This window comes from Danio rerio, chromosome 19, assembly GCF_052040795.2.
Source record: "Danio rerio strain M-AB ecotype USA chromosome 19, GRCz13ab, whole genome shotgun sequence".
Classification (NCBI taxonomy): Eukaryota; Metazoa; Chordata; class Actinopteri; order Cypriniformes; family Danionidae; genus Danio; species Danio rerio.
The window spans coordinates 32,562,574-32,577,985 of NC_141039.2; the positions used below are offsets into that span (position 1 = coordinate 32,562,574).

A 15,412-nucleotide genomic window follows, 5' to 3' on the forward strand; every position below is an offset into this window, starting at 1 on the left:
TTGCTGGATAAGTTGGCGGTTCATTCCGCTGTGGCGACCCCGGATTAATAAAGGGACTAAGCCGACAAGAAAATGAATGAAGGAATTAATAATTAAATAAAATGATTTAGATTTTGGGAAATAACCAAGCAACCCGAGGGGTCTCGACCTCCACTTTGGGAGCCACTTTTATAGACAATTTTTCACAAAATAGAGTGTTGAGACTTAACCCCTCCAGATGTCAAAATTTTGATCCTTAAGTCAAAAGAAAATGTGTTCAAGCTTCTGAAAAATGTTTAATAATATAAAAATGTAAATAATTGAATATTTTAATTTTACACATTCTAATAAAATATTAAATATAAAATAAAATGAATGAACAAAATTTTAATTGTTTTATATCTGAATATATTTTAATATTTATTTCTTTGATGGAAAACTGCAATTTCAGCTTAATTTTTTCTTTTTGTCCTCATTATTATTATTATTAGTAGTAGTAGTAGCAGCTTAGTAGTATTAGTAGCAGCGGCAGCACTAGTGGCAGTAATCAGTAGAAATACTGTTACCACTTCTGGTTTATATGATTAAAATGTTTTATTTTTGTCAGGATTCTTGTATAAAACCTTACAAGAATAAGGTTAAATTGTAAATATAAATTTTTGTAGCATTATTAATATCATTCCTGTCACTTTTTATCACTATAATGTTGATAACAAAAGAAAACAAGTTTTTATAAGCTTTTTGAAAACAGGCCACATATAAAAAAGTAAACATTGTGAAAGAAAGAAAGAAAGAAAGAAAGAAAGAAAGAAAGAAAAAAAGAAAGAAAGAAAGAAAGAAAGAAAGAAAGAAAGAAAGAAAGAAAGAAAGAAAGAAAGAAAGAAAGAGGACTGTTTTGAACCGATCTCCTGAACAATCTCTGTCCACTTATCTTAATCCTTCAGTGAACAGAATATGGCGTCGTAGGCTGAATGAATTGCTGAGGTGTCCTTAACCCTAACTGAATTCATTCTTCCTTTTCACCTTTCCACTTTTCCTGGAGACAGAAGTTCAGTGAAGGCCGAGTCAATATTTGTCGTCGAGGGTTTGGCGCACAGGCCACTCCTAATCGCACACAGTGCAGCGGCCACGAGCAGCGCGACTCCGCCCTGAGAACACGGATCTCCCGCTCCGGCACACCGGCACAGGCTACTGCTGGCGATTTGACCGCTCTGGCATTAAGAGGGGGAGGAGGAGAAACTCACAGCGATTGTCTAGAACTCCAGAATCCCAAAGTACAGATATACAAACGATGAGGCATTCTGAAGACAAAAGTGCAAATAGTTGTCACTGCGTGAGTGTGTGAGAGTAACCATCGTAAACACTGAGAGGACTGATTTTCCCACAATGAAAACAGATAAAAGTGTCTGACAAATATTTGATGTTCTGTTTGTTGTTGGGAGACAAAAAAGTTTTTAATGTTAAAAAAAGCCTGGTTTATGCAGGACATAGCTAGTTTTGGCTGGTCAGGCTGGTAGACCAGCTAACCAGTTAAGGCTGGTTTAAGCTGTTTTCTCAGCAGGGTAACTAAACCTGACAACCCAAAATGTAAAATAGATCAAATGGATTATGAAAATTTTTTTCTCTTTATTTGTATTTTTTTTCCTCAAGATTTTTTACCATCACCGGTAGAACACTTGATACTCTTTTATTTCACCTATTTTTGTTTTTGTAGGTATCACTCAATTTATAACTAAATGTGTGACAACACTTAAATTTAAATAAATTAAATAATTATTGGCGGTTCATTCCGTTGTGGCGACCTCTGACAAATCAGGGGCCATGGAAAATGAATGAATGAATTAATGGATTTAATTATTTTATTTTTTGACCATTGCTGGTAGGACACCTGCTAGGCTACTCTTTTTCATATTTATCACCCTGACCCAGGTTTATTTTCTGGGGGGTATCACTCAAAAAGCATTAATGTTAAATACTAAATTAATGTTTTAACAATAACCTCCCCTAGAGGGCGGAAAAAGCTCTATTTTCCAACATTTAAAAAAACTGACATTATTAATAATAATAGTTAATTAATCAAAATAGGTAATTCTAATAACCTTTTTAATCTTGACAAAACACATACACCACCGGTCAAAAGTTTGGGGTCAGAAGGATTTTTAAATGTTTTAAAATAAGCTTCTGCTCACTCATTTATTTCCTCAAAAAAATACAGTAGATATTTTAAAATATTATTGCACTATAAAATGACTGTTTAAAAGTAGTTTATCATTTAATTTTATAATTTATTCTAGTGATTTTAAAGATGATTTTTCAGTTTCATTACTCCAGTCTTCAGAGTCACATGATCCTTCAGAAATCACTCTAAAATTAATTATTATTGTTAATAATACATTTAATAGAAATAATAAAAGCAATAATGACTGGAGTAATAATTTCATTTGAAACTACACACAATAAGAAAGCAGTTATTTAACATTTTAATAAATATTTAATATATATATTTTTTTTACATTTGATAAAAATGTTTAAAAAAAAAAAAAAAAAAAAAACATTAAAAAGAAAACTGAGCCCAAACTTTAGTTTGGAAAAAATGTATATATTATGAACACTGATATTTATACATCTGAAACTTGGACCGTAACCTTTCACTTGGGTTTGGTTTTACAGCAATTTTAGATACAATTTTAATTTCAGTACTTTACAGTACACTTAAAACTCTATACACTGTAAAATGAGACAAATTAAGTCAAATCATTAATTCCAAACATTTAAGCTAATTCATTTTAAGAAAAGTTATTCCCAAACAAAATATTAAACAGCAACTGGACATCTTTAATGAATTTCTGAACATTTATTAATTTACATGTAGAAAAAAAAATTCAAAATGTGCCTTTTGTTGTGTTTATGCGGCAATCTGACACATAGACATTTCTCAAACAATAGAAAAAAATCTGACTTGTATCAAAATAAAATCATGGGAAAATAGTGGATCAAACCAAAAAAAAAAAAGAAAATAAAGTCCCACAAGAGACAATGGCCACTGTTTTCACAGAAAACACCAGAATAAGTTTGGCCTTCATAGTGGTTTGCAGCCTAGGTTAGACTCAGTTAAACACTGATAGAGCAGGACAGACCCACACGAGTCTGATCTAGACCGAGCTTCTGACAGCATGAGAACATGAACGCACAGCAAATCAAACAGCATCAACATCAAGTAGGAAATCATCCCAGCTAATTCTCCTGATTGTCACACTACCACGAACAATAGCTGATTTTTTTTTAAGCAGGCTAAGATCACTTTTCATCACAAAGTATCAATTCAAGTAAGCAACGGGACTTCAAAAAACATTGTAGTTTGTGCCCAGGTGAAAATCATTGAAAAAAGGGACCGTGAGTGAAAATAACCTGAGGCACTTTTCATGCCGACTGACCGAAAATCTGAAAATTTCAAAGCATTTCATATTAAGTTTGGTTTCTCCTTGTCCTACAGAAACCTTAAATTAAAACTTTAACCAGTGCGCCATCTTCTGGCCGCTTCAGAGGGACTGAATACTTCTGAAAGTGTCGATTTCATTATGCAAATGCAAGGTGCATTAATGATTGATGTGCAAATTCTGTTTTGGAAAAATTGCACATCTAGTTTCTTAGGGCTTCGGGCACCAGGGAAAGCTTAAGTAACTGCACATCACTGTCTGAAGACGATTATTTACACCTTAGTCATAGTGGTTACAGAGCAACGTAGTACAATCTTTAGCAGTCAGGTCAGTGGTACACGGAATCACAATAAAAAAATATACATCACCATCTTCAGGAATCACTATTTACACGGAGGCCCCAAAGCCTAGTATTGGGTTTAGTCACTCTTCATAGAGGATCTCAGATTTTTCTCCTAACTTTCCAGGTCAGAAAAGTAGTGTAAAACTGAGAGGATTTTGGTGAAGCAGATGGGATTGTGCAGTCACAGACGCAAAAAAAAGCATCCCCTCCACGTCATCCTGTTCCTGTTAATCAGGTTCAGCTACTGTAAACGAGGCTCAGTTTGAGTCCTGTTGCCCACTAGTGGCGAGTTCTAGCAACGGCAGCTTTACAGCATGCTAGTGTCCGTGTTGAGGAGGTAGAGGTGGTCCGTTTACACCAGGGTGATAAAACGCACAGTTATTTTCATAACGACAATTTCCCTTCATCATGAAATGCCGACACACTGGCCTATTTGACATATCTGAAATGAAAAAAAAGAGACAACGGGATGTTACTTACAAGCTCACTTTTAAAATAAAACAAAGACATTTTCGTGAAAATTGTCTCATTTTAAAATTCCCCTGAAGTTAAACAGTTGAGTTTGACAATTTATTAATGCATTAAGCTGATCTCCTGGTCTGGCAGGAGCATTTTTAGCTTAGCTTAGCATAGATCATTGAATCTGATTAGACCATTAGCATCTCACTTAAAAAAATGACTAGTTTAAATGATTTCCTTTTTAAAGCTTAATACTTCTGTAGTTTCACTGTGTAACTAAGATGACAGAAAACTAAAGATTGCTATCTTTAGGGCAATACGGCTGGTAACTATACTCTCATTCAGGTGTAACAATCAAGGAATATTTATGATATATGAAATGAGCCTATTTAAAAAAAAAAAAAAAGAGAAGAACTTACCACCCATGTTGTTATGTCCCCCACGTGGTCCTCCGCGCCCCCCTCGCCCTCTGAAGCCTGGATCTACTCCTCTTCCTCGGCCCCGGTGAAAGCCTCCCCGGTGTGGGCCTCCTCTCATTGAGTCATCGCCCCAGTAGTTTCCATTGTCTGCTCCTCGTCCCTGTGGGCCGGGTGGAGGACCCATCATACGAGGGCCAGGGCCAGGCCCAGGGCCTCCGGCATTGAAGGGTGGGCCATGACCATGTGGAGGTGGAGGATGGTTGAAATGTGGTCCAGGAGGCTTGTTTGGAGGGAAACCACCATTCATGGGCATCTGCATGTTGTTCATGTTGTTCATATTCATGCCGGGACCATGACCAAGGAGACCAGGGTTCACTACAAATCACAACAAACGAAAACTATTAAGTATGCTGCTTACCTATTGTAACTTTTGTTAAAAGTTTTAGTAAAAGTTATTTTTCAAACAAAGCTAAACAGAAAAAGAAAACAATACAAAATCATTCACGAAAGCACTTTGCTTACAACTTAATTCAAATGAAATACTCAAGTACTAAAATTACATTACACAGAAATACAAAACTATGTAAAAAAAAAAAGTAAAAAAAAAAATACATAAAATATAACCGCTATTTTAAAAATCATGATTCGTAATATAGTAGTCAATAAATAAAACTAAAATCTCATACAGTTGAAGGCTAAATTGTTAGCCCTCCTGTAGTATTTCAATATATTTTTTTCAAATATGTACAAAGCTCTGATTTACAGAGATTTTTCAACACGTTTATAAAAATAACAGCTTTAATAACTTTGTTTTGTATTAGTAGGGATGACAGTACACAATATTTTACTATTTACTTCACAAGACAGTAGTATTCAGCTTAATGTGCAATTTAAGGGCTTAACTAGGTTAATTAAGCTATCTTAGCAAGCTATGCTAGTTAAAAACCATTGGAAAACAGTGGTTTATTCTGTGGCCAATCAGAAAAAGGGGGCTAAATAATATTGACCTTACAAATAATTAGTAAAAATTAAATGAACCTTTCACAGAAGAGCTAATAATTTAGTTTGAAACTTGATATGAGCAATTCCAGCTTTATGGATATTTATAAGGAAAAAGTTTTCATAGATGTGACATCTCTCCGTTATTAATGTGACAGATGTGAAATTAGCATTGTTGTGACTTTGGTAAATCAAATATAATTGTTTGAAAACATTGACAAAAACATGAAGTATTTTTGAAGTACTGTCAAAAGCTTGCACAAAAAAAAAAAAAAAAGTAGAAACGGTTTCAGTATTTTGGTGAAAACTTCCATGGCAAGGTTGACATTTGCATGGAATTGCTCATATAATACATCAAACATTTAAAAAACCAAATACATACTTGGTGGAGCATTGGGAGGCGCGTTCTGATTCTGGTTTTGCTGCAGAGAACCCAAAAGCTGCTTGATCTTATCAGAGAAATCCGGCTGTTTGATCAGGTCTTCTGGAGACTGATTAGATCCGTGTGCACCCTGAAAACAAGCAAAAGGTGCGTTTAAAGCAAAGCCTTTTCACATTATCATAGCAGGTCAATGTAGATGCGTATTTCTTCTTACCATGATAGATGAGAGTAGTTCCTGCACATTAACAGCTGGGTTATTATTATTATTATTGGCTTGTGGGGCATTGCCCTGTGCCTGCGGGCTGCGGCCGCTGTTGCCCAGGCTGCCCATGAGGTTGGCTAATACAGGAGGCAGCTTGGAGCCTTCATTAGAGCCGGGAGTAGAGGCAGGATCAGTGGAATCCATGTCCTCTACTATACTGCTATCCTAAAGCACCACAAAATGAGAAATGTGTCAACAAACCAATGGCTAAAAATAAAGACCGAAAATTCAACAAAATGGGGAAGCATCTACAAAAACATACCTCGTCCAGTGGGATGAGACGAGGAGGCATGGGCTCATACGGCTCAGGATCTGGCTCATGAGGACTGTCTGGAACACTGCAGAAACAATATTAACCTCATTTAATTTGTGTCCGGGTCATTATTGTTGAAATCTATTAAACAATCAACTAAAATATGAGATTTAGTGTGTTAAATGTACTGCGAATGCCCTTTAACATGACACACTATGAAACAAAAGTCCCGGAAGTGTCTTACCTCTCCTTGCAGAGGAAGATCTCCTGCAGAATGCCCATCTCTCGGTCTCTCTGGATCATCTTCTCTCGGCTGCTGGCACCTGCAGTGACCAGGCAGCCTAATAGGGTCAAGGGTCGCGGTGGGGTCCAGGGCACCCTCTCCTCCATGGTGTCATGAGAAAGACGACGAGCCATTTCAAACGTCTGCCTGTCCATCATCAGCTCCCGCTTAGCCGCCTCACCAAAGTCCTTAATTTTGTTCACATTCACTAAAGTAGAAGGGTAAAAAGTCATTATTATTAAATAAAATACTTTATATGTATGATGAAATATGATTATGCACTACTGATCAAATGTTTAGGGATTTAAATGAGTAATTTTATTACTTTTATTCAGCAATTAATCAAAAGCAGCTTTAAAGCCATTTAGAAAGAATTTTTTTTAACCTCTCTCAGTTTCATCCAGATCGAAATAGAAGTACTCTTTGAGATGATCCTCTTCCGCCCACCGCACGCTTTTCTTCTTCTTTCCTTTCTTAGTCAGAGTCTCCTCCTCGCTGCGAGGTTCAGCCAGAGCATTGGGTTTATCACCTGCAAACACATTTCAACAGAACTCAGCACATTCACTCATACAGCTTTGAGGAAGGCTATTGTCAATGGACATGCGATTAAACCCACCGGTTTCCATGGCTTCAGGCTCCTCGGTGGGCACGGGTGTGCCAGGCTGCTCCAGTTCTTGATTCTCATGAGGAGGGGTTTGAGATGAAGGCGTTTCAGGGGAAGATGGTTTGGCCTGTGCGCCTGAAAATGACTGCGGCCTGCTGTCAAATGGACAGGGCTGTGGAGTGAAACAAAACATTCATTATAGCAATTGTTTGATTCTCTAGATGTCTAATGAGGGCTGTGTGTAAAGAGGCATACCTTATTACTGGTGGGTGAAACTGCTTTTGGTTTCTTTTTCTTGATCTTGATGCCAGGCACTGGAGCAGAGTTGAGGGCGTCCAAAAATCCAGTGGCCTCCATCGCTAATTGAAGAGAAATGGAGATTGAGCACTAGTTAGAGGGGAAACTCTTCTCTCTCGAAACTATTTCAAAGCTTTTCCGCAGATTATCATAATCGTATTGCTGGAGTTGAGGCGCTGAATGGGCATACTCACGCTGTGGGGGTATGAGTTTGACTTTGATCTCTTTGGTTGAGTTGGGGGTGGTGTTAAGTGGCTTGTACTTCTTTTCCACTGGTGGTGCGTCAGTCAAAGATGTGCTGAAAGAATAAAAAAAAAGAGTTAAGGATTCATTTCAAATCTTCTGAATTCCAGTCATGATAAAATGAGAAGGACCAATCTCGGATTAGCTGCTTCTCACTGGAAAGAATGAAGCTAGAGTGGGCACTTACCTTGGTCTTTTAAGTACAGCTGGCTTGATGTTGTATTTGTCTCCAAGTTGGGGTGCAACGGGTGGCTTCTTCACAGGAACTGGAGCCGGACTCTCCACCTCCAAACCTGAAGACCAAAGTAATTGAGTAAATTAAAGACAGCGTTTTTAAAAGTGTGTAATCTGAGACAATAAATAAATTCTGACACTCACTTGCTGCACAGAAAACAACAACAACAAATATTTAAACAAGGCCAATTCTAATATATGAAACAATTCAAATATTTATTAGATTTTTGGGTTTTTGTTTAAAGCCTAAATACAAATACAAAGCTAACAGTGCAAATGTCTCTGAATCAAAAACATAACCCCCTCCACCCAAATAATGCTGTAATATATAAACAACAGGGGTGACTTACCTGTAGAGCGGATCTTAGCATGACTTGGAGCATAAGCTTTTGGTTTGTCCTTCTTCTTCTCCTCCTCAGCTGCCTTTTCCTTTGGCTTCACCTCTGGACGCACTTTTCCATCCTCCTTTTTCCGTTTCTTGTCTGATAAAAAACAGATTGGGTTATTTGCCACTAACTTGAAACGCACTTACCTAAGACTCACATTGAAAGTGCAGCAAGTCTGATTTAAGGGAAAAAGGTAGAAGGCCTACCATTAGGCGATGCTCCACTGGAGACGCTCTGAGAGCGAATAATAGCCATCCAGCCATCCACCAGCACAGATGCCAACTTCCTCAGCTCTGAGAAAAAGAGAAACCACAGAGTTCATACTTGAGCTCTGAATCTAAATAAACAGACTGTCTGGCATAGATTGGTGGAACATGTGCTCTTACCTTCTGTCTCTCCGCTCTTGCTCAGATGTTTCACCAGCTTGGCAGTGTTATTCTAGCAAGAGAGAGCAAAAAACAGACAGGAACAGATGTTAGATGACTGCGGGAATGAGTGTGAGTTATGTAAACCACGGTGTGGTGAAGTACCTGTTTGAGGTGGTCCACAGTAAGAGGAAGCTTCTGCAGGGTCAGCAGAATGAGCTGCAACAGAGGCGTGTTGGTGGTGGTCTTCGAGTAGGTGAGCCAAGAGTTCAACAACTTGTAGCCTCCAACTCGAATGAATCTGTGGCAAAAAGATATAACCTTATAAACAAAAGATTTATAATCAAACTGTGTTGTATTTTATCAGACGCTTCCTTCTTACCGATTTAGCACATCATGTGATTTTGTCTGAAGTAATATGTTCAGATACATGCATCTGCTGACCATTTTATGTGAGGCCTTCATCAGACTGTTGGGGAAAAAAAGAAAAATGTGTTAATTTGGTTGATTTTACAAGAAAATAAAAGTGGTAAAAATTAATTATATGCACATATAAGTCATCATTTAAAAAAAGAACACTATATATAACTGCAAGTTATGTACGTATAATATATATATATATATATATATATATATATTATACACCTTAACTTTTCTGACTTTGACTGTAATGTAATAGCGTGCACCTTTTGTAAAGCTGCTTTGAAACAATAATTATAGTGAAAAGTGCTATACTAATAAACTTAAACTGAATACAGTATCTAACCTGAAGACTTTAGCGACTCCCTCAAGACTACGTAGTTCTCCATCCTTCCCCAGCAGAGCTTCAACTCCTTTCAACACCTCTCTGGGGTCCACTGGGCCCACGGCCATGGCTGCTTACTGACAGAAGGAGAGAAAACAGGGGGTTATTCATGTGTTCCTGCCACTGGGGAGAATCTGAGATATGGCATAACTTGCCCAATCAATACTGAAAATATGAGACGATGACACTTAAAGAGAGCTCACTGGAACAGCCCAAGGACAATGTTGAATCATTCAAAAGTTACTCCTATTAACCCAGGCGAATGAGGATCTGAAGTAACTTGGAAGCAACAAGCTCAGCATAAATGGTGGTATTACTACTATAGACAACACAGCAAGGCTACTGGCAGCAGTGTATGTATGCACTCGATGAATGGAGAGACTGTTTTCATGTTCAGCTGAATCATATATGGACAGTGTCCGTTTTCAGGTTCCCATTACATTTGTTTTACAATCACAAGTGCAATCTTAACCAGAGAGAGATACATTATGTTTTCTATTCACAACAAATACATGTGCTTGTTAATTAAATTACTACATTAAACAACAAGTGGTTCTTATTGATCTTGGTTTATAACTTAGTGAAATTATGTAATTATATTACTAAATTAAACTGAAATTCTTACTAGATGCCAGAGAAATAAAGAAAGATTACACTGGAACTAACAAATTGTATGATCCCTTCCAAATAAACCAAAAGATGCATCTTATGGAAGCACCTGGTGTATCTGTTATAACATTAGTGATGACTGCAGAAAGAGTTGTACAACGATCACATGACAAGGCTTCTAGTTTCAACTATAATTAAATTAGTTTGTCACTTATTCAATTACACCAGAAAAGGGATGACTGGTTATGTGAGCGTTGTAGGACTCATATCTGGAATGATGAAAGATAAATAAAAGTAAAATGTTATTACATGTATTATGTCACTGTCATAAACCCACCTGCTTATATATACACTGACTGTACATTACCCAAAGTAAACATCACAGGTACAAAGGACTTATAAAACGGAGTCTGGTGGCTGTGACAGTAATGTGCATTCAAGTCAAGTTATTTAAATTGCAAATATAAATGAGAAGAGATAAGAGGGATGCAAAGACAACACTGAAAAATATTTGAGAATGCACTTACAGCTGAACATTGTTTTTACAACTTCTTTTATTTGTAATGAAAGAGTAGAAATTGTAATGATAACCCTCCAAAACTACTATTACCCCATTTATGACAAATAATTTCAATATACACTAAAGAGGAAACAGTAAAGGTGTGCAAATGAGTGATGGTATTTTTCTGTTAAACAGAAAAGTCAACCACACATAAGACTCTGGAATAAATATACAATCTGTCTATAGACCATTTTGAGGCATGTAAACAAAAACAGTGGTCCCAATATATGTCCTGTTTTACATTTTTATTTTCCATAGCTTCCGAGAATCCAAAAAGGTCCACATATTGATAAATAATGTTATGATAGCCGTTTTTAACATAAAGTTATGATCGAATTGCCTACAGTTATGAAATAGTTTTATAACAAGCAGGAAATGTTCATGGGCCAATGACATCACCACATTGAAATGATCTAGTTTAAATTAAAGTTTATAGAAGTGTTGAAAACAATATGCTATATTATAACACTATCAGCAATAGGTATGAGAGCTGGTGTGAGAAATGTAAATGTCTGTACTGAAATGGTTTATACTTGGATATTAAAAGTACACATTTATACTTAAATAGTTTTAAAGTAGTAGTGACAGCTCTTGTACTTATTTCTGAGGGTGTCAAATTGGAACATTTTACAGATATTAACATTTCTTACTGGTATGAAGCTGTTAATTAATGTGAGGGACCCAATGTAAGCTTATCATAACACCTTCATGTATTTAAGTTGTTGTTTTTACTCTATATAATAATACATTTTCTAATATGAAGCGAGACCAACATGTATAAAAAATTTAAGTAATAGATTTAAATATTTCCCCAAAACATGTTTTTATTTAATCCTCAGTGTACAGAAATCGAAAACCACAAGGTGGGATAAAAATTGTTAAATTATATTTAAATGAATAATATAACAAATTATAATTATAAAATGATTTAAAAAGTAGCTACCTGGGAATATTTCATTAATAATTACTATTTAGCTGTGATGCATTACATTTTTCCATACCTTTTAATATAAATATACATGTATATAGTAAGAACAAAAGTTGAGAAAAAACAAACAAACATGCAAATAAGAAAGGGTAAAATTGATTCCAGCAGACTTGATTCCCCGCCTTGTGGATCAGTGTCCAGCTCAGAAAACACTCGTACTTGCAACTGTACTTTCACCAAAGGTTTTGTGGAATTGAACACAAGGCTTTTGAAGTTGTATGTCGCCACCTTGTGACCATTTCTAAATACAATTTCTCTCATTACATTACTGAAATACAACTGCAAACTGCGTGATGTAAAAATACAAGTTTTGAGGGATGTAAACAAAAACAGTGGTCCCAACGTGTTTCCTGTTTTACATTTTTAATTTCTATAGCTTCCAAAAAGAGACACATATTGATAAATATTGTTATGATAGCTGTTTTAACATTTAAGTTATGATTGAATTGCCTCTTGTTAGTTATGAAACAGTTTGATAACAATCAGGAAACGTTCATAGGCCAATGACATTAAATGGTCCATTAAATGTGATTAATATATTAAAATAAACAAATATACACACAATGTACATTTTGTTAATAAATGAAATCAATAAGATCTGAGGAAGCCAAGTCAATTAGAGAGAGAGAGAGAGAGAGAGAGAGAGAGAGAGAGAGAGATCACGTCACTTGCCCTGCCCACGCTGAGCAACAGCGAGTATTTCTGCCTTCATTTCCTCTCTCTACAGCACAATTGACTGGAAGCCGACGACTCAACACAACTAACTACAGCAGAAAGATTATCAACGCGACGGATTAGATTACACATTACAACTAAAAAACACGTAAACCGATAGTATGGAGATTTGTACGACTTTTAGGCATGCAAAAGTTTAGCAACGTTTTATTTTCTACGTAATTTTCAAGACAGTTGAAAATGTCTACTAATGGCTGAATCGAAAAAGTTAAACTTACTCACTTTTGATCGTGTGAGAAATCAGGTTTTGTCTTACCCGTAACACTGTTGGTGAAGAACTTTTTATAGTCACAACCGAACTCCTTAAACACGGAACAATACACACAATTCCTGGAAATGTCAGTTGTCATGACAAACAAGAAAAAGTGAACAAGATTTCATGTACAGTCACTGTAAAGAAAACATTAACGTTGAAGTACCTGTCAAGATGTTACAAGTTGTTTGCTTACTTTTTAAATAAACTTAACTATTTATATTTAATAACTTTTTGTATAATAATGGCTACAAATAAACCAGTTTAACACCATGTAAGTTAACCTACATTCACTTTTTAATCGAGTTTACAAAACTGACCAAGGATTGATTGAGAACTTGTCAACAGAGCAATACAGTGTTGGCCTGACTATAATACAATTATTTTCGTCTGCTCAATAGTGGCCACCAGGGGATTTGATTTGCCATCTGTCGAAGTCTCCCTCTCATTTAGCAGCTCGCCCTGAGCTGACAGCGGCTCCTCTGATTGGCTGAAGTCCGAGCTAAACCACGCCCATTATCTTTAACCACTTGTCCTCGTGTACGCGGTGGGCTAAATAGAACGGATGCACGGTCGCCATCTTTGAACTGCAACAAGTCTTTTAAAAAATACGATATATGTCCCCCGCCTGCTGTTTATCTTACAAAAATGCTACATTAACCCCGCTAGCGACTCATGTATGTTAAGACGATACCTCAAGCTGTAAATGGGGATGATGGCGACGCGACAGCCGTTCCGAACTAAAGTATTTCCTGTAGATCCAGCCAGAAAAACAAAGCCACCATTGCCTCAAGAAAAGGACAACCCGTCCGCCATTTTAAAGCAAAGTCGAAAAGACAAATAACACCCCATCTACGCACACGACACAAAAATGCAATCTTTATACTTAGACTGCTATGCATTTCATACATTATCACTGCCTAGGGAGGTTTATTTTTTTCACCAAATACTATCACAACGATATCCACAGCTCCGCCAGCTATTAACCTATTATGAACAAAATGTTGCATTTCCCTCGTTCGGCTAAATCCACAGGCGCCACTTTGGCAATCTTTATGTGTAGATTGCGTTGGTTGTTCCAGTGAGCTCTCCTTTGAAAAGAATGCAGTTTATAAAAAAAAAGCCCCAATTGAATGCAGTCACTTCCTGACTCTGCCTATGGCAATCTTTATGTACAGATTGCTTATGATTAGCGATGGCTAGCTCATTATTCGATGAATTATCGTTACTTTAATTATGGTAAGGATTGCTCCGTCTCACACACAAAGAGAAACAGGGCGTTGAAGCCGCTGCTCTGGCTTTGCAATGTGAGCTCATACGCTATAGCTAGCTCTGCCTCGCTTTATCTCAGCATGCTGTCTGTCCTCTAGAAGAAACTGTGGCGCATTAAGGTCGCCACAGTCGATCTTTCTCTAAAGCTTTCATCTATATTTATATCTGAAATCATTTATAACACAAACAATTGGTTAACTGTTAACGTAGTTTCGATTCAAATTGGTTTGAAAAAACACTTACTATTAATACCTCTCCTCTGCGTCTCGGGTTGCTATTAATATTTTGTGCTTAACAGCAACAAATTTCAGCTTTATAACAGTTTAAGAGAACGTAAACTGTCATGACTTAAGCATTATTGGCTGAAAAATGGCATAATGGGCGGGATTGTGGTGGCTGAAATTGAGATTTTCCTTCTTGAACAATCTGGAGCAAAAAAGGTAGTAAGCGAATGTCCGTTACTCGAGTAGAAAAAAGTAAGAGATTTTGGGGTTTTCTCTTCGTACACAGTTGAAAAATCCTCGACGCCAGATCTTCACTGAGACCGACTCAGACCTGAAACGAAACAACAGGACAAAGAGAACGTAAGAAAAAAACGCATTTTTGGAGGCGGAAATCCAGGTAATGTTCAAAAAGGCCGGATTGTTGATAAAATTGATGATGTAGCCAAAAGTTGGGGCAAAAACACTTTAAATCGCGAAAAAAAGTAAGAAAGCTGTCCTTCGATATAGCACTTACCTCAGACAAATCCAGGAATGCTCTAGAAGGGTGGGACTCGGTATATATGGTTCTGACGTTTTTTGCGTCATTCCAGTGGCGCGAGCGCGCTTTCGGGCGTTTCTTTCGACACAAAATGGAGCTGATGATCACGCGGTCCTGTCGCGCGCACACTCTCGAAACGACCTTCTTTCTTTGTTCAAGGACGAGCCCACCCCAACCAGTTACTATGGTTTATGATTCATATGCTCTTTAAAAAAAAAAAAAAAAAAAAAAAAAAAAAAAAAAAAAATATATATATATATATATATATATATATATATATATATATATATATATATATATATATATATATATTGTATTCAGTCAAAATGACACATTAATGTTGCAATTATGTAGTTTATCTACCATATATTCTATGTACTTTGCGTCGATTAAAATAGTTCCAAAGAGAGAAATGTTTGCGATTAAAAAAAAGCATAAATGTTATTTTAATTTATATATTTTCACACAGATTTTCTTTAAC

The 15,412-nt window shown here is 36.6% G+C and overlaps 1 protein-coding gene across 6 annotated transcripts; it reads right to left on the reverse strand.

The window, feature by feature from the left end:
- Positions 1-2,566: 2,566 nt before the first annotated feature.
- ppp1r10 (protein phosphatase 1, regulatory subunit 10) lies at positions 2,567-14,944 on the reverse strand. 6 transcript variants are annotated; one of them, XM_087293868.1, is made up of 20 exons: positions 14,908-14,944; positions 13,218-14,724; positions 12,901-12,974; positions 9,712-9,827; positions 9,328-9,414; positions 9,111-9,246; positions 8,967-9,018; positions 8,787-8,873; positions 8,545-8,676; positions 8,148-8,253; positions 7,912-8,015; positions 7,676-7,779; positions 7,433-7,592; positions 7,202-7,345; positions 6,778-7,024; positions 6,543-6,618; positions 6,233-6,445; positions 6,019-6,148; positions 4,638-5,012; positions 2,819-4,201 (listed from the first exon to the last, which is right to left on the reverse strand). In XM_087293868.1, exons 4-20 carry the CDS (start codon positions 9,816-9,818, stop codon positions 4,077-4,079), a joined length of 2,385 nt encoding a protein of 794 aa, XP_087149994.1. In that variant the 5' UTR covers positions 9,819-9,827; positions 12,901-12,974; positions 13,218-14,724; positions 14,908-14,944; the 3' UTR covers positions 2,819-4,076. The 6 variants fall into 6 exon arrangements, with proteins under 6 accessions (NP_001264038.1, NP_997733.2, XP_087149994.1 ...); XM_087293867.1 differs by having other exon boundaries at positions 13,064-14,724; NM_001277109.2 differs by lacking the exon at positions 12,901-12,974 and having other exon boundaries at positions 2,567-4,201; positions 14,413-14,724; positions 14,908-14,926.
- Positions 14,945-15,412: the final 468 nt, after the last annotated feature.